This window comes from Pygocentrus nattereri, chromosome 9 (assembly GCF_015220715.1).
Source record: "Pygocentrus nattereri isolate fPygNat1 chromosome 9, fPygNat1.pri, whole genome shotgun sequence".
In the NCBI taxonomy this organism is placed as follows: domain Eukaryota; kingdom Metazoa; phylum Chordata; class Actinopteri; order Characiformes; family Serrasalmidae; genus Pygocentrus; species Pygocentrus nattereri.
Window position 1 is genome coordinate 16,336,672 of NC_051219.1, and position 19,777 is coordinate 16,356,448.

Consider the following 19,777-nt stretch of genomic DNA (forward strand, 5'->3'; position numbering starts at 1 on the left):
CAGTGAACCAGAGAATGAAACAAAGATTAAGATAGCATCATTACAGAGTTTTGCCATTTCTAAAGATGAATGGAGAAGGAGCTGAAACTTAAATCCATTGTCTTGCTTACATAAACTGAAATTTAACTGGCAAATGCGAGGAAGTGAAAAAGGGCACTGTGTGTTTTCTGGGGAATTAAACGTGCAAAGCAGTGGGTAGAATTTGACCTCAGTTGACTGTTTTGGGTATTTTCGATACTGAGCTTAATTTAAAATGGTCTTGATTTCCAGTTTCATTTGAGCATCATGCTTTATTTAATTGAAAGCTTCGGGGGGAAAGGGCAGCATATATATATATATGGTAGGTTGGTTTCAAATCAAGGTTTTAAAAATACTGTTCATAGGTCAGTGTAAATGGCCATTATTCATTTTCAGTGTCAGGAAAAAGCAAAAAAAACAACCATAACAGAAAATTACACAGAAGGCTTTTTCTTTTTTTGTCTGTTTCCTTTTCTCAGTAAGGAATTCTAGACAGCTGCACATCCTTTTAAGCTCATAGCGTTGAGTTGTCTTCTCACTGTGGAAGGATGGACAGAAACATCTGTGCATTTTTTTCAAATCTGAAGGAAGAGTGGAGCTTGATTTTTCTCTTTTCTCTCAAAGATGAAAGCAATAAGTACAGTTTATCTGATGGGGACAGTTTTGGTGATCCAACAGATCTTGCATGGTTGTCAGAAGTTCAGTTTTTCTGTATTTTTAAATCATTTTATACATTTTTTTCCACTCTTTTCACTTTGACTTTCTCCTTCCTTGTGCAAGTGGATTGACTTATATCTAATCAAAATATGTCCTGAACAATGAATCTTCTTCTTCTTTCGGCTGCTCCCTTTAGGGGTCGCCACAGCGGATCATCTGCCTCCATCTTGCCCTATCAATTGCCTCCTCTACTTTCACACCAACCATCTCCATGTCCACCTTCACTACATCCATAAACCTTCTCTGAGGTCTACCTCTTCTCCTTCTACCCGGCAGCTCCATCTCCAACATTCTTTTCCCAATATATCCACTATTCCTCCTCAACACATTTCCAAACCATCTCAACCTGGCCTCTCTGGCTTTATCTCCAAACTGCTCCACCTTCACTGTCCCTCTGATCTGCTAATTTCTAATCTTGTCCATCCTGGTCACTCCCAACGAAAATCTCAGCATCTTCATCTCCGCCACCTCCAGCTCAGCCTCTTGTCTTTTAGACAGAGCCACAGTCTCCAAACCATACATCATAGCAGGACGCACTACTGTCTTGTAAACCTATGTCCTGAACAATGAATAACTAATGGCAATTTTGACTGGAAATTAAATAAATGAAGGTTGAACTTTTGTACTGTATTTTATATCATTACTCTATATTTTGTTACTAACATACTTCAAACATACACTATTAAAAGAAAAGGATAATTTTAAGTTATATAGTTTAAAAATATGTATCTGGGCTAACATTCTGGCGGGACAAATTAAACGGTCCAACTTTATTAAGGGCCTCATTTTGGGCCGTGCTGATGTATGCTGTAAATTCTCTTCCTGACATGACATCTAAATTATGTTTGGCTGTATGCTTTGACAAGGCTAAACTAAAACCCATAAACTTCCTGAGCTCTGTGAATTCAGTTTTGAACCTCTGGTGCTGGACTGGAATCTTGGACAGATCCAGCTGTTTACAAAAATATTCCAATAGCTGAACCTACGCCTACAAATGAGTCAAGGTCGCTAGAGTAGTGATTACATTCTTCCCACTAGAGGACTGCATATAGCAAACAAACAGCGGTGTTCCGCTTACTATGGCATCCCAAGAATGAAAAAATCCAGCACAAGAAAGCTGCCAAAACATAACAAATCACATTGGAGCACTACAACCTACCTTCACCATCCAGAATGTAGGATTCTGGGGTTCTCTCTGGTAGAGGAGGTGGACAGTCTCTGTCAGATGAAGGTGACGTCATACCTGACCACAAACACAACAACATTTTTAGGGCAGTCATTTTTAGACTTCTTCTTAACTGCATTCCCAAAAATACAGATCCTAATTGGTTCTTGGCAAAGGTGAAGTGTTCTTAAAAAATGTCATTAGTATAGAAGCTTATGTTTAGGATCTATAATCTCTACAGAAATGCTAGCAGCTTCAGACTCACATTCTTTACTCATATATCTTTAGAATAACTCGGCCAGTTTGCACTGTTTGCTCTATGTTTTGACAAGGTTAAAAAAGCTTACTCAAATATATCAATATACAGAAATATTTATTTAAAGAACAATCTGTAGGGTTCTTCAGGGAACTAAAAGTGATTCTTCCATGTCAATGAACATTTATGGCACCTTAATTTTAAAGAACTTTAAACTTGTCTAATACAGTTTCATTGGGTAGATGTTCTTCACAACAAAGTTTTAATAAAGCAAGCATAAAACTAACTGCTTTTGTGTTATAATTTACACCAGTGGTTCTCAAGCTGTTCCTCTGGGACACCTAGCTGGTCTATTCCAATGTTTTGTGAGTTGGGTTTAAGCAAAAAAATTATTCAGTAAAAAACTTTTGAAATAGGTAAACAGAAATAGCATGTATGACTGCATTCTGACCTGTATTTTCCCCCAGTGCTGGTGGTTCAAGAGGCTTGTCATTAAGAGTCAAAACAGGGCCACTGAAACAGGGGTTTTGAGACCACACATCCCTGGCTATTATGTTCTCTGATGAAGAACTGAAACTGTCCACGGATACTGCAGAGTCTGGGCCAAAATATGGATCCTCCACAGTAAGACAAAGGGAGTGTATCTCAGGAGGCTGGACTTGACCTATGGCAGAAGAAACACTGCTCATCCTTGCCTGTTCCGGAGAGATCTGGCTTGGGTTTGGCTGCTGGAACAATGGTGGCTGATGTGGTGATACAGCAGGGGCAGCGTTGTCACGCACTGTTTGCTCCAGAGATCTCTGAACTGTTTGTTCCAAAGGCGTCTGGCTTGGCATGGGTTTCTGAACCGGTGGTGGTTGCTGTGGTGCTGAAGTACTGGTCATCACTGTTTGCTCCAGAGACATCTGGCTTGGGTTAGGCTGCTGTATGGGTGGTGGTTGGTGTGGTGCTACAGAATTGTTCATCACTGTTTGCTTGAGAAACCTCTGGCTTGGCATGGGTTTCTGTATTGGTGGTTGTTGGTGTGGTGCTGCAGAATGGCAGACATTGTTTAACACTGGTTGGTCCAAAGGTTTCTGACTAAGGCTCGACTCCTTTGGCCGTGATGGTTTGATGGGAACATTGGCACTCATAGCATCAGCTCGGTGCCTCATTACAGGGTCCAGTCATTTCAGGACACATAGTGTCCAAAATCTGTCTGCTGAAATGGAGCTGAGTAAGTGGACACTGGGGCTGTTGTAGACACCATCCAGCTTGCCACTGCATTAGGGCTGAGGACCTGTGGGCTAAGTGGAGGCTGCTGTGAGACGACATTTGGCACAACATGGTTGGACAGATCCTGTATGGGATACCTGTGAAGAAGACAGAACCAATCAGATTACATCAGTGCATATATATATATATATATATACACACACACATACAGTGAGGAAAATAAGTATTTGAACACTTTGCGACTTTGCAAGTTCTCCCACTTAGAAATCATGGAGGGGTCTGAAATTTTCATCTTAGGTGCATGTCCACTGTGAGAGACATAATCTAAAAACAAATCCGGAAATCACAATGTATGATTTTTTAATAATTTTTTTGTGTGTTACTGCTGCAAATAAGTATGTGAACACCTGTCAATGAGCAAAAATTCTGGCCCTCAAAGACCTGTTAGTCCACCTCTAAAAAGTCCATCTCCACTCCACTTATTATTCTAAATTAGAAGCACCTGTTTGAGGTCGTTAGCTGCATAAAGACACCTGTCCACCCCACACAATCAGTAAGACTCCAACTACTAACATGGCTAAGACCAAAGAGCTGTCCAAAGACACCAGAGACAAAATTGTAGACCAAGGCTAGAAAGGGCTATGGGGCAATTGCCAAGAAGCTTGGTGAAAAAAGATCAACTGTTAAAGCAATTATTAGAAAATGGAAGAAGCTAAACATGACTGTCAATCTCCCTCGGACTGGGGCTCCATGCAAGATCTCACCCCGTGGCCTATCAATGATCCTAAGAAAGGTGAGGAATCAGCCCAGAACTACACAGGAGGAGCTGGTCAATGACCTGAAGAGAGCTGGCACCACTGTTTCCAAGGTTACTGTGGGTAATACACTAAGACATCATAGTTTAAAGTCATGCATGGCACGGAAGGTTCCCCTGCTTAAATCAGCACACGTCCAGGCCCGTCTTAAGTTTGCCCATGACCATTTGGATGATCCAGAGGAGACATGGGAGAAAGTTCTGTGGTCAGATGAGACCAAAATAGAACTTTTTGGTCTTAATTCCACTCGCCGTGTTTGGCGGACGAAGAATGATGAGTACCATCCCAAAAACACCATCCCTACTGTGAAGCATGGGGGTGGAAGCATCATGCTTTGCGGGTGTTTTTCTGCACATGGGACAGGACGACTGCACTGTATTAAGGAGAGGATGACCGGGGCCATGTATTGTGAGATTTTTGGGGAACAACCTCCTTCCCTCAGTTAGAGCATTGAAGATGGGTCGTGGCTGGGTCTTCCAACATGACAATGACCCAAAGCACACAGCCAGGATAACCAAGGAGTGGCTCTGTAAGAAGCACATCAAGGTTCTGGAGTGGCCTAAACCCTATAGAAAATCTTTGGAGGGAGCTCAAACTCCATGTTCATGTCAACTTCATGACAGCCCAGAAACCTGGCTGATCTGGAGAAGATCTTTGTGGAGGAATGGGCCAAAATCCCTGCTGCAGTGTGTGCAAACCTGGTGAAAAACTACAGGAAACGTTTGACCTCTGTAATTGCAAACAAAGGCTACTGTACCAAATATTAACATTGATTTTCACAGGTGTTCAAATACTTATTTGCAGCAGTAACACACAAATAAATGATTAAAAAATCATACATTGTGATTTCCGGATTTTTTTTTAGATTATGTCTCTCACAGTGGACATGCACCTAAGATGAAAATTTCAGACCCCTCCATGATTTCTAAGTGGGAGAACTTGCAAAGTCGCAAAGTGTTCAAATACTTATTTTCCTCACATATATATTATATATATAATGTTTCATTCAACTTCTATGTTTACAGTAATGCTAATAATTAGAGCACTTCATGGGATTCACTATATAATGTTAGCACAGAGCTAACTGAGGTGCACTTCTCCAGATTGGATTTAATATATTTACTAATATCTTCCTAAATTTTTTCTTAAATTTGTGCTAGAGAAAAATTCTATAAAAAAGATATTCATGACATCTTCTTAAATCCCAGATTATTTGCACCTTTGCACTCTGAATCTGTTCTTACCTTAGAACAAATCCCAAAAAAAAAGAAAACAGTTTTAAGAATAAATTTCTTCTTAAGAATGGCTGGTGAATGAGGCCCATTGTCATAGTTAAACTAAACCACATTCTTCAATGGATTATGCTCAATGTGTTTTCAGACACTTTATACACATGCAGTTTGTGACAATAAAACTTATAAGTTACATGCCTTTACTGCAGTTCTGCATTGCTCTGTCCAACTCCTACTTAAAAACTACAAGATAACGCAAACAATACATTTTTTCATTTACCATTTATTTATTTATTTAACAAACCACACATGCCTTTTTTTAGATAGCTAAAGCAACATACGGACACTAATATTAGCTTGGATGCACATATATTCAAATTGCAACCCTCATTCCTGTGAAATTATAGATCTGATAGCCTGCATAGGGTTATATAATAACCCTATGCAAACCTATGCAGCCATTTTTACAGGAATTAGTGTAAAACTTTTACACTGACATTTACATATGAAATGTCTTGCCACAGCCTATAATTTGGATATTGTTGCATGAAGCACAGGACATATCAGCATTTTTAGCACTAGCTTCTGCATAGGATGTAAGACTACCATACCTGGGCTCAGAGGTAGTCCTGTAGTCCATTGCAGCAAGCTTCGGCTCTAGGTCCAGCTCATTGGTGTCTGACAGGTCACTATCACTGTCTTCAGAGATGGGTGATGGTGCTGATGGAACCTAATAGGTATTAAAATACATTGTTGAATGAATAAATGACTCAGGAATGACTGTGGCACGTCCAATGGCACGTGTGTTCCTAGGTTGACATGATGATTTGGCAGTGCCTGATCAGGAATGAATGGCTAATTAATTCATTCATTTGTGCAAGAATTAGGTAATAGTGAATATTTGGGTTATCATACACTATATGTCCCATTTTTATATAAAGGAATAAACAATAAAACAACTTAATTAAAGTAAATTAAATTGACACAAGTCAATTACTATGTGTGTATAAGTGAAGTATTCCTCATTTTTTCTGAAGCATAGTTATCAGTGAAATCTTGCCAATATCATGGTTAGCTTAAGGGACAGCAGGGCTGGTTGGAAACCTCTTATTGTAATTATTGCATTCATGATCAAATAAATGTTGTGCAACTCAGAGTTGGTTGGCACATTATGGGGAAGACTGACATATTGTTATGATCCTTTAATTTGAAAGAATACAGCTGTGTAAAATGTAAATAAAAATAGGATGCAATGATATGCAGATCATTTAAAGCATATTTTTAAAGGAAAATACTACAAAGACAACATATCAAATATTGAAACTGAGAAATTTTATTATTTTTTGAAGAATATCAAATTCAAAATGGGCAAACATTTTTCAAAAAACAATAAAACATTTCTGTTTCAACACATGGCTAGCAAAAATTACTTGACTGTGCCAACCAAGCCCTGTGCCAACCAGTCCCACTGTCCCTTAAACAATATTTATTAAAAAAATGACATACCTGCAGGGCCCCTTTGTAGCTTGGGGGCCCGTAACAACTACATATACCATTTATAGTGGGAAATGCACCTGGCTGCAGTTAGAGTCTCTACTCTTCTTGTCTTTTCACTAGATGTTAGAACATTGCTGCTAGGATTTTATTCCATTTGTCCACAAGTGCATCTGTGAGGTCAGCACTGATGTTGGCCAATGAGGTCTTTTAAGGACACACTAATCTAAAGAGTGTTCAGTAGTAGCTGGTAACTTCAGAAAATGGGTTTCTTCTATTTAACAGCCCAATAGCAGAGTATTACACAACTCTAGCCAACACATTGCCATATGATGATCTTGGTATTGTGTGCATCTGGTCAAGAGAATGCCATTATACTGCTGATGGAATATATATATATATATATATATATATATATATATATATATATATATATACAGTTATATTCAATTTAACACCTGTTAGCAATTCACAGTCTCTAATGTGAAGGGGTGTACAGGGCAATCATATAAAGTACAATTAAAGGAATGGCTTGACTCCCTTTTGTGGTCAATCAACCAACACAATTTTGGTGTTTAAATTAAACTTCTTTAGTTTTAAAATGGAGCTGTGAGGCTAACGTAGCTAACAAACACTACCTAACATTCAGCTACACGGTGAAGTTTTGTTCATTTTTATATCTCATGGTAATTCATACTGTGCCCTAAACCACAGTGACAAGCCTGGCCAATCTCAATGAAGGCCTGGATGTTATTTTAGTGCAGTGAGAGACATTCTGGGCAAGTATTTTATGAAAAAGCTTTTTGACACGACACTTGTCTTGGCTACACTACATCTAGATTAGGATTTCACTAAACCATTCAGGGTTTTTCTGGAGGGAAAAGCTGTTTTTACCACAAACAGCTCAATTAATTTCTTTCCATCTTACCTTATCTTGGTTTGTGTTCGGCTCCATCATCTGCAGATACCTCTCGAACAGGAATTTAATTGCTCTGTACACCAGTTCATACTGCTCCTATAGGACGGACAATGAAAAAACTATTTAAAGGAGGAAAAGGAAATGCAACGGTGAACATTCACAATCTACCAACTTTTTGTGTAAAGTATGTAAAAGTATTTATAGAATGAAAGACTAAGAAACAACTGAGTGCAGTGTTACCTTAGTTTGAACTACAGAAGGCCTCTGTGTCCTCATGTCTTGAACCATGTTGAAGATGCTGAAGTTCTCTGGTATTATCTAAAAATATATCAATAACCCATGGCATTTAAATCTCTGAATACCACATTTAGATATACAGTAATGAGCAAAAATCAGAGACTACCCTTTGTTTATTCCATTTCCAGCTAAAATGGCCATTTTGTAAAAGCTTTTTATTTCATGTCAGGAAAACATTATGCAGAAGCCTAAACAAATAAATATATTAATTGTTGCAGTAAGTCCAACCATTGCTTTAAAAACATTCTCATTTCAGGAATTCAAAGAAATCTGCAGGGATATTTTTCACACCTCCAAAGTTTTAGAAGTAATTTGCATTACTGCTTCTCACCATCCAAGTAATCCCAAATACATTCAATGATGAGATGGTGAGCTAGCCTCTGAGGTGGTTAGTCCACAGTTATGAGACTGCCAGCAACTCTTTTTTGTCTATTTCTTTTTCTCAATTAAAACATTTTTGGCAGCTAAACATCCTATAAGACCCTCAGAGTTGTCTTCATACAGTGGAAGGATGAACAGAAACACAAATCATTTTTCAGATCTGAAGCAAGAGTGGAGCTTGATTTTCTCCTTTTTGCCGGTTACCACATATATGTCAATATATGCAACAACAACAACATATTTGGTGGACAGTGAAATGATGACAAGCACTGCTCTTACTTGTCTTTTCAATAGGTTCCAAGTGTAGTCAATGGCACAGAGGGCTCCTGTCCTTCCACAGCCAGCACTGCAAATCCCCAAGGAGGCAAAAAAGAGATAAAGGACGCAGTCAAAACATACTGTAGTCTCTTAGCATTACTGCGCACAGGACTGATAAGCTGTTCCTCTGAAGAAAGATATCACGACAATCTCATGTCAACTTGTTCCTGAATCAGCAGAAATCAACAGAATGGTAAGAGTCACTGACAGAAGGCATGTGGACATTGAAAATGCTGCTTTCCCCACAAAAACTGAGCATCACAGGGACACATAGGACCCATTGCTCAAAGAGATCACCTGATACACAACTAGGCTACTAGCACCTCTGCATGGCACTGCAGTCAGTATAGAAAAAAATAGCAGAAAAGCAAGCCTGTATTACTGGCATCATCTGATATATAAGTGACATGATGGAATGAAATTTAGATTTGAAAAATTTTGTAAAAGCCTCGTAAGACTATATGACTATATCCTTTTTCTTATCTTGTTATCTAGTCTCTGGATCAGACGTAAGAGTGTGTGCCATATTTTTGGTAGGTCTTTTCTGCACTTCTCAGCAATGCAGTGTCATTGCACAAACTGTGACCAAAGCTTTGCCTGCCTCCTTCTAGACTGCGTCAGGTGACTTAGGTTCCACTTGTTCATAAAGGAACCTTGTGGACAGTGTCTGTTGTGGCATGTTACTATAACAATCCTAAACAGCCTCCATTGTTGACAAAATACCCACAACCACATATGCATGAGGTAGTATTAGACTCTGGCAACTGTGAGTAATTTCACATGGTTCCTGTACATATAGAGATGTACTGAGAGATGTACATCTGGCAGATCTTCTGGCTTTCTTTGACTTTCCTGCAGAAAAATTAATCCTGTACAGATACATTTTTGTCCCTAACATACAATGTATATATACCGTCCTTAAGGTCCAATTGTGCACCTTAAATGAGTTTGGTGCACTGCATTCACTTTTCCACAGGAAAGGTGCATTTGTGTATGTTTTGATAACTTTTTAAAAAAGAAATATGAAATAAAAAAACTCCAAGTTACTACAGGTTGTCTGGGGTCAGTGTAAACTTCAAGGCAACTTGCAATGTAATTGCAGCAGAAAATGCTACAATTACATTTGCTAAATAAAGGTACTTACATCATATGCTTAACACACCACGCAAGCGACAGCAGTTGCAGCCCGGAAAGTTACAATTTAATGCCTTCATTGCTGAAGCTATGCAAAATTAACTCAATTTACACATTACAACCAGTATCTGAAGCAAGTTCAACTCCTGTTTATGTTCTGAAGCATTGTACCTGAGGTTTGATTCCTGCTACTGTTTCAAAATCTTTTACCACAGCATACACTCCTGCTAATGTACTGAAGCATTTTAGCTTAGCATAGACTTCTGCTAATGTTCTGCAGTATTTTACTTCAGCATATTGCTGCTGTTGGAATAAAACCTTGTATCTTCATTTTTGTTGTTTTGCAGTTTTTGACAGAAAAAATCTGGTTCAATTGACTTACATTAAAAAGTAATGTATGTTTTTTCCTTCTCCTGTGAAGTTACGATTTTGGAGATATGAGTTTTCGATCCGAAGAAGTATTTTACCTCAGCACAGACTCCCGCTAATGTTCTGAAGAATTTTACCTCAGCACAGACTCCTGCTAATGTTCGGAAGCATTTTGCCTCAGCACAGACTCCTGCTAATGTTCTGAAGAATTTTACCTCAGCACAGACTCCTGCTAAAGTTCTCAAGCATTTTGCCTCAGCACAGACTCTTGCTAATGTTCTGAAGAATTTTACCTCAGCACAGACTCCTGCTAATGTTCTGAAGAATTTTACCTCAGCACAGACTCCTGCTAAAGTTCTGAAGCACTTTGCCTTAGCACAGACTCCTGCTTATGTTCTGAAGCATTTTAGCTCAGCACAGACTCCTACAAATGCTCTGAAGCATTTTACCTCAGCACAGACTCCTGCTAATGTTTTCAAGAGTTTAACTCAGCACAGACTCCTGCTAAAGTTCTCAAGCATTTTACTTCAGCACAAACTCCTGCTACATTTCTCAAGCATTTTACTTCAGCACATACTCCTGCTAATGTTCTCAAGCATTTAACCTCAGCACAGACTCCTGCAAATGCTCTGAAGCATTTTACCTCTGCACAGACTCCTACTAATGCTCTGAAGCATTTTACCTCAGCACAGACTCCTGCTAACGCTCTGAAGCATTTTACCTCAGCACAGACTCCTGCTAATATTCAGAAGCATTTTACCTCAGCACAGACTCCTGCTAATGCTCTGAAGCATTTTACCTCAGCAAAGACTCCTGCTAATGTTCTGAAGCATTTTACCTCAGCACAGACTCCTGCTAATGTTCTGAAGCATTTTACCTCAGCACAGACTCCTGCTAATGCTCTGAAGCATTTAACCTCAGCACAGACTCCTGCTAATGCTCTGAAGCATTTAACCTCAGCCCAGACTCCTGCTAATGTTCTGAAGCATTTAACCTCAGCACAGACTCCTGCTAATGTTCTGAAGCATTTAACCTCAGCACAGACTCCTGCTAATGCTCTGAAGCATTTAACCTCAGCACAGACTCCTGCTAATGTTCTGAAGCATTTAACCTCAGCACAGACTCCTGCTAATGCTCTGAAGCATTTAACCTCAGCACAGACTCCTGCTAATGTTCTGAAGCATTGTACTCATGTTAGAGTCCAGCAAGGTTCTGAAATATTGTACCCCTGGTTAGGCACCTGCTAATGTTTCGAGACATTTTACCTTAGCATACATTCTTGCTAATGTTGTAAAGCTTTGCACTCAAGGTTAGACTCTTACAATGTTCTGAAGCATTTTGCCTCAGAGTCTTGCTGTTGTTCTGAAGCATTTTTTTGCTAATGTTATGAGGCATTTCACATGAGGTTAGAATCTTGCTAGTGTTTCAAAAGAATTCTGCTTATGCTCAAAACACTGGGCTTTGTTAACACAGCCCTGTATTTAAAGTGATTGTGTGCTGTTGGTCAACCACCTACACACACTTCCTGTGTAACTACAACACGGTGTTTGGGACCAAACCATAAAAGGGCAGACAGAGTGTCTGCTTCTTGTGTAACGTCCAAAAGGGGACATTTTAGTCACAGTTACAGCCTCTGCCTCGCTTGAGCCTGCTCTTTCAACATTCAGCAAGGTCTTGTGGGTTGGTTACCTGCAGTGGATGCAGATGGGTACATCCTCATGTTCCTGGTACAAACGCATTTCCTGCAACAGCTCCAGGATGGGTGGGATAGAGTCAGGCACGCCGTGGTCAGGCCAGTTCATGTAGTGCAGCTGCTTCAGCGACCGAGAAGACTGGAAGAATAACAGAATTACATGTAACATTTAATCATGTAACAAAAGACAGTTTTGGTGCTAATCTTAAGAAAAGGTTAGGTTGTAGACTTCTGTACAGCAGTTGTTCCCAAGCTTGGTCCTGGAATACTGCACATTTTAACATTCTTCCAACTCAAAAACAACCTTTTCCATACAATGGTAATCCATGGAAATGTAAAGGTTTTTAGCAATTTAGTTTAAAGGTAAGATTTCTTTTCTATGCCAGAGACCACATGAGGACAAGGGCAAAGCAAAGAAAAGAGAGAAAAGACAGGGGACAGAAGGAGAAACAGAGACAATGAACAAAAGTCAGGCCTCAACTTACAGTTGTATGCAAAAGTTAGAGCAGCCTAGTCAAATGTAAGTTTTGGTGATTTTCTGCATGCAAATAGCTACACGTCCTCTACAGAAAACAAATGTTCTTTAGGGATTGGGTAGCACTGCCATACAGTATGTTTATTTTATTGTTTCAATGCAAACTGCAAGTGGTTTTCTTTTTGTTCATATTTTGGGACTCACTGTCATTTCAGAGTAAGACATTCTGTGTTTATAATTGGTATACAAGGCAATGCATTTCTCTAAAGCATCATAGCTTACACATCAAACCCTTTACTCACTTTATTAAAGGTCACCCTCAGGATCCTTGTCACATAGTCTCCCTTATTCTCTTCTGATTCCTGCATAAGAATCAACCAAAGCTTTTAAGAACATCTTATCAGAACACTTCAGAACGTCTTATCATGCAGCATTGTGCTCAGCACTATGCCTTCTATTTTCAACACGGGCTTAGATTTCAGTCAACAAAATACAGATTTTCCTCATTCTTTAGTTTTTAAGAGAAACTGGTAAGACCCTTTGTATTGAAATAAAACCAGATAATAGTGAGGGGGGTGGTGCTCAACACAGCTCATTTTAAAAGGACAGGAAGTGTGGTGTGAGCAAAGGAGGAAGTGTCACTTACACAGCGTATGGTGAATGGTTCACACACAAATGCATCCACCTTAGTCTCAGGCCAATAGCGCTCACACTTTTTCTGCAAAAGAAAACTCATTTTCAGACTGACAGCAGTTAGAAAAGACATGCTGTTGAAAATGTTTAGGTATGGGCGTTGGTTTTAGACATATATTGGTAAATCCTTCATATTTTCATGTTTATATACATGCTCATAAGATTTAACGCCACCAGTTATCTGTCATGTTTTGCTGTTTTTTCTGACAGCAAATTAGTTACCACATCCTCTACAGAGAACTTTTACAGAGAATCTTAGAGCCCAATTTCTTTTTATTTGCTAAGTTTCACATCCTGGAAAATAAAAACAGTAAATCTGAAAAAGTGCCTTTTGTACTCGTAGCATTTTATGCTAGTTAATATGTTAACATGAATTTAACTTCAATAATTGTGCATTAAAATGTGCAGAAGCTTGTTACTCTGTAAAGGACGTTTACTTATTTTGACATTAATAATCTCCAAAACCCAACAAATGGTTTGGTTTGAGAATTTCTTCTAGACACCCAAATATCGGTCATAATTGTCATGTACATTACAAGCGAAATAAATGATTAAAATATGCATGTTAACCCTTAAGCTTATTACACACTAAGGCTTATTACCCAGTGACTACAGGGACCTCAGTGCAAACTGTTTGAGCTAGTATATTATATTATAACACACTAGCTAATATAGAAGTCTGTAAAAAAACTTTAGCGCACCGGTTGGCCCTGGCCATTTAAGTATTAGCCATCAGAATGTCCAACTTTGAAACTATAACATGAAAAAATTTGGTTAGCAAAGGTTTCAAGAAGGGTTACTATTTCAGAGTACACAGTGTAAAGGATATTTAAAGTTTTTTAGAACAGCATCCTGTTAGATTCTATGCTTGATTGGGCAGAACTGGTCAAAGTTATTTTAATTTTACAAGGATTTTTTTAAAGATACATTTTTTGTACAATTTGAAAAGAAGTAAACACAGTATCTGCAGAAACATTTTTAATCATGTTGATTAACTTTTTGTCTTGATTATCTTGATTCACTTAAAACATAATAAATATAAAAATAAAATAGTAATTGTGGCATGCACAAAAGTTTGGACACATTACAAATTGAGTACATTGTAACACGCCCTTTGGCATATATTACAGTGGTCTTTCTATTCCTGTTTTAGGAAAATTCACCCTCTAATCCTTACAGAACGTTTTTGGTTCTGCAAAATACTTAGGCCAGTTCACATGAGGGTAAGATCTACCCTCCGATTGCTACGCCAGGGGACTGTGAAATCCTTGTGACAAAAAAAGCTTCAGCTTGTATATCTTGACGTAGATCTTGGTCAATTCTGAGGTATATTTTGGATTACTGACTTGAAGAACTCCGCCTCTTTTCAGCTTCAGTTTCTTTACCAACTGTGTCACATATGCTTCCATAATGTGCTGATGTGTATTCAAATCTCCAGTGTTTCCTGTTTTGTACAACATTTCCTGTTCCACTGGTTGGCGTACAACCCCGAATAATCGATCCTTACAGTTGGCACGGTGTTCCTTTCATCAAATGTTGGTCCTTTTTTAATGGCTACGAGTTCCATTTTTATTTCATCATTCTACAGCCCTTGTTTTCCAAATGTCTTATTATCTATAAGCTTTACATACTTCATACTTTTGTGATGAGGTCACAGGTAATGTTTCCTTGTAATGACTCTTCCATGCATAACATGTGTGCAAGCAACGCTGCACAGTAGAATGGTCCACTACCTTTCCTGTGTCAGCTAAACCTTCATTTAGGTCTTCTTTCCTGTCATACATGGGTTTTGCTTGTGCCTTGCTCACAAGTGCCCAAACCTTTACATGTTACTGTATGACATCAGGGTGAATCTCTCTGTACTTCATACAAATATCTAAAAGAAGATTTTCAGCCTTACCCTTCCCATTTCAAACTCCCTGCAAGCCATTACAATGACCTATTGAAAAGAAGAGAGAGAAAAAGCAGAAGTGCATGTGAGAAAATGAAAGACGTCAAGCACCTAAGGTTAGGTTGTGGTTGAAATGCATAAATAAGTTCTTTATAGTTAACCATTTTACACTTCTGAAGAGGTGCATATCATGCAGAGATGTCAGATAGTTATATTTTTTTGCAGTTGAGTGCCATCCTGCACACGTTGCAAGTCAAATAATAGCTAAGTGCTTACCTGCACGTTGTACTCCCAAAGCATCCTCCAGAAGTCCAAAACAGTGTTTGGCAGTGGTCCCTGTGTTGCAATGTAGGCCCTTGCCCCAAAAACGCCCTACAGTATAAAAGAAAAAAAGACATAAGCCATTCCAGTAATTCATAATTGGAGCAGTGAGAGAGTTAGAATAGTGTTGAAGACTTTCAAAAGCATTGTTTTAGTACATTTCTGACTTTTTTTGTACTCAGCTACAAATAGATAACACAATTGCTGCTCACAGCATCAATATATAGTCATTGTCATAAGGAAACCTCAGTTTAATTTCTTTATTAATTACACAATATAAGAATGCTGCCCTTTACATTTCATGCCAAACAGAGCAATAGAACAGTCCAGAATTGCTTGGAATGAAAGATGCAACAGTATTAAAATGCGTTTTGGGGCTCTTTTATATGAACAGTAAGTTGAATTTCTTCAATATAATATTTTTGAACTTGAATATTGAATTGAATATTGAATATTTTTTCAATATATTTTTCAAACTATATATGATTTAGAAAACCCTGGCCATGAGGGACAGGGATGCAGTCTCACTTCAAGCTCTAAAATGCAGGGGTGTGGCTAAAATAAGACTCCGTATTTAAAATATTTAATTATTTACTTATTTCATTTAAACTCACAATAAATATTAATATTTCAACTTCACTTTGATAGAAATCTAAATTATAGTTTAAAAAGTGTACAGGAAACAAAACAAAAAAGATAGTTGAAATTTAGTGGTTGGGACAGACACCTAATAGAAGGCAACCTACAAAAGACTACTTTGTACATATCTAGCTTATTAGTAATTCAATTAATGCCTTTCAGTTTAAATAGATCATAACATAATCTTAAATATCTAAGCTGAATACATAATTAGTACATAAGTAGTTCTTTTACTAGTTCAGTAGAATGGGCCATATACTGGTACATACAATGCCACACAAAAGTGGTATGAACTGTATAAAACTATCTTGGCAGCGTGTGTTTGCCTGTAAAATCCTATGTTACATTAGAATAAATACAAATAAACATGAATACTATAAAATGGAACAGGATTTTTTTTACTTTTAAAGAAGTGGTTAGGAGAATAGGATTAAAAGAATGAAAGTTTAGTTCCTTGTAACAATAGAAGAACCCCTGCTCGTGCTATATAGAACTGCATCAGTCTGAAGAACTATGTCATCATGGAGAGGTCCATTTAAGCATGTAAACAATTCTTTGAGTGCTCATGGTTCTATATAGAATGATTGTCTTTACTCAATAAACCTAAAACCCTTTTTAACTTATACTGGAGCTTAAAAGAGAACAGAAGAGAAGGATCAATCAATTACTGCAATGCAGCGTACCTTGATGAAGTTTGCATTGATGTAATCAGAGTCATGTTTGGATGTGCTTAGAGAGAGCTTCACTCTGGTGTGGTCAACTAAAGAAAAACACAATCATTAGTGATCCGTCCTCGACATACAGAGTGTGCACAGCCAGATTTGACAGCAGTGACCAACCATCTCCAAGTATGAACAGAAGCATTTCAATGGTTTCACTCACATGGAACGATATCCTTGTATCTGTTCTTCTTCACATTGTCCTGCTTCTCAGCGGCCTTGGTGGGGTAGGTCTTCTCTGTTCGGTATTTAGTGGACTGCCTCTTCAGTTTCTGAAGGAGCAAAAGGGTGATTGTCAGTATAAGGTACTTTCCAAGTTTCATAAAAATATTGCAAAAAATGCATTTCTTAAAATATAGTTCTAATTGGGTAAACAATTGTACAGCATTATACATATTTGGTACCATTTTTCTTTGATTGAATGTAGGAGACCCCGTGGGTTTGCCTGAACATCATCAGTAAGAGTAAGGCCCTTGATATTTTTACAGCCATAAGCATTACAATTCAAAGTTGAGATCTTTGCAACATTCAACAATTTTTAATCATAATATAGAAAATGTTGTGTTTCCCTGAAGTGCTGTCCACCCTGTCATGATGGAGAACACTTGATCCTTTACCAGTGACAACCTTGTCATGGTAAAACATTCAGTTATTAAGTCAGATGCCAGAATTTTAAAATATGTTTGTGAAACTATGAGGCCACTTTGAACCATTCAACACTTTGCTAACTGAAGGTCAATCATGTTCATAATATCCTAAATTTAAGCAAAAATGTCCACCCTGGCCAACAATTATCTCAGTACACTGACAGATATATATGACAATGTATTGAGATAATTTCACTTTATACAATAACTTGAAAATGTCTAGAAAGTCAAAAAAATCATAAAATATTGAATAATGCCACTAGCCATTAAGTATATCTAACTTGTATTTTCATAGGGTTCTTGGCTCAGGGGGTACAGCCATCTGTTTTGCATTTGTCCATGATGGGTGGTCCTATGTTGGGAAAATTTAAGTCAAGTCAAGTGGTCTTGATTGTCATTCCTCAATATAATCTTCAAACATGGGAACGAAATAGTTTACTTCAGGCCCTATAGTGCACAACATGACAAATAATAGACAGGGCAGCGAAACAGTATATACAAATGTGCATCATATGTGTATATATATACACACACACATTTTGTTTAACACATAGCATTCACACCCCCTATGGTTATATACAGAAACCAAGCTGCAAAACAGCTCATTGTGAATTTATTGTTTTGACCTTTGCATTTATGTATACCTGCCTATTCATCTTACAGCAGTTTAGCCTCGCCAATTTTACACTATATATGTTTCAGACAGGACTATCTTTTGGCTGAATTGTGTTTTTGATACAAAAAAAACACACAAATGTCCATAAAATGAGCACAGAAATTGTATGCTCTATGGTTGGTATAGTGTAGTATGTAACACATCTGCCTTCCATGCTGTAGACTGGGGTTCATTCCCCCACCTGGGCAAGCACCCTGTGCTATACCAATAAGAGTCCTTGGGCAAGACTCCTAACACTAACTGTGCCTAGCTGTGTAAAACGATCAAATTGTGTTTTGTACATCTGTAAAATGTAGAAAAAAGCAAGAAAAATAGGATATGGGCCCTTTAAAGTTTATTTTTAAACTGTGCTACAATCTGCAATTTTCATAGTCAAAACAAGACAACAGTAAGCTCACTGTTTGAAAGGAAGCTGGGTTCAGGGTTTGTGTGTGTGTGTGTGTGTGTGTGTGTGTGTGTGCGTGTGTGTGTGTGTGTGCGCGTATGTGTGCGTGTGTCTGTGTGTGCCTCTGAAAGCAATCACACTGTCCCATGAGACAGAGACCACCGTAATAGATAACTTTCCGACCACAACTTGCTCGTACGCAAGGAGATCTTCTGAGAGCATCTTTGAGCAGTCAGCATGGAACATTATGCACCTCCTACCTGCGCAGGGGACACATCTTTCATTCAAAATGCTTTCATTTCTTTCCTGCTGCATAAGTAGCTCAGTGCAGTAGGCCAAAGGTGGTGAATGTGAAAAACCTGCATGTTTTCATGGCGGAGTTTTTTGAGAACTGGTTTAGTAAGACTGCATTAAGAGATTTTAGTGAAAGTGTACCTTGGTTTTAGTTCAGGGCAACATTTAAAGGTAACTCATTCCTCACCTTGAAAATGAGCCTGTTTGTGGATTTTAAGTGGAGTGTAAGCTGACATGGCAGCTTAGCTGTGTGAACACAGAAAGCAGATTTGTTTTTGAATCCAACTTTACCCTCTTTTATATGTGGTTCTAGAGCAGATACAATTATGGTACATGCCCATGACCACAATAAGGACACACGTTCCTGTCTTCATCATCAAATGATAAAAGGTTGGCTTAAACTAGGGCTGGGTGACAAAATGATAGCAACAATAACTGTGATATAACTTTCCTTGATAGAAATCTAAGAAATATTCCGTAAATGTTCAATATAATATAGCATTATCACAGTTCCAAGTTCTAGTGACAGATGATGTAATCCATCATTGATGTACTGAGCCAGCTAATATTTGTTTTATGTACTAAACTAACATTGTTTTGGAAGTCCAGAGAGGCCATGCGGTAGTTTTCTGGATTGTTACCTTGAGATTTATTAGCTAATTATCTTGTGATCTCAAGATAATAAAGCTGTTAACGAGATAATTAATTTGTTATTTCAAGATAATAATCCAGAAAACTACCTCATGGCCTCGCTGGACGTCTGCACATTTTTGTATTTAGCACCTGTAATCTGTTTTCTTTTTAAATTATGAAAACTACAAAAATCACGGCCATGTTATGTGTGTCAGAGTGCTGCGTTAACCAGCTGGTAAAAACAGCTTAGCTGTGAAACTTGCCCTACATGAACCCCTTAAAATCCCAGGCTTATTACATAGTAAGGCTTAACTACATGTAACTACAGGAACTTCAATGCAAACTGGCTAAGCTGTTCTTAGGTTACAGAAGTGTATATTA

At 38.2% G+C, this 19,777-nt stretch overlaps 1 protein-coding gene across 1 annotated transcript in view; it reads right to left on the reverse strand.

Moving 5' to 3' along the window:
* The window catches only part of ptpn22 (protein tyrosine phosphatase non-receptor type 22), a 39,164-nt gene that overhangs the window by 10,845 nt on the left and 8,542 nt on the right, over positions 1–19,777 (reverse strand). The window contains 14 exon segments of the mRNA XM_017720882.2: positions 1,895–1,978; positions 2,608–3,330; positions 3,333–3,508; positions 6,030–6,148; positions 7,841–7,927; positions 8,072–8,149; positions 8,789–8,855; positions 12,020–12,162; positions 12,801–12,860; positions 13,145–13,216; positions 15,092–15,130; positions 15,359–15,454; positions 16,726–16,802; positions 16,925–17,033. Coding sequence (XP_017576371.2) covers positions 1,895–1,978; positions 2,608–3,330; positions 3,333–3,508; positions 6,030–6,148; positions 7,841–7,927; positions 8,072–8,149; positions 8,789–8,855; positions 12,020–12,162; positions 12,801–12,860; positions 13,145–13,216; positions 15,092–15,130; positions 15,359–15,454; positions 16,726–16,802; positions 16,925–17,033 — 1,930 coding nt within the window.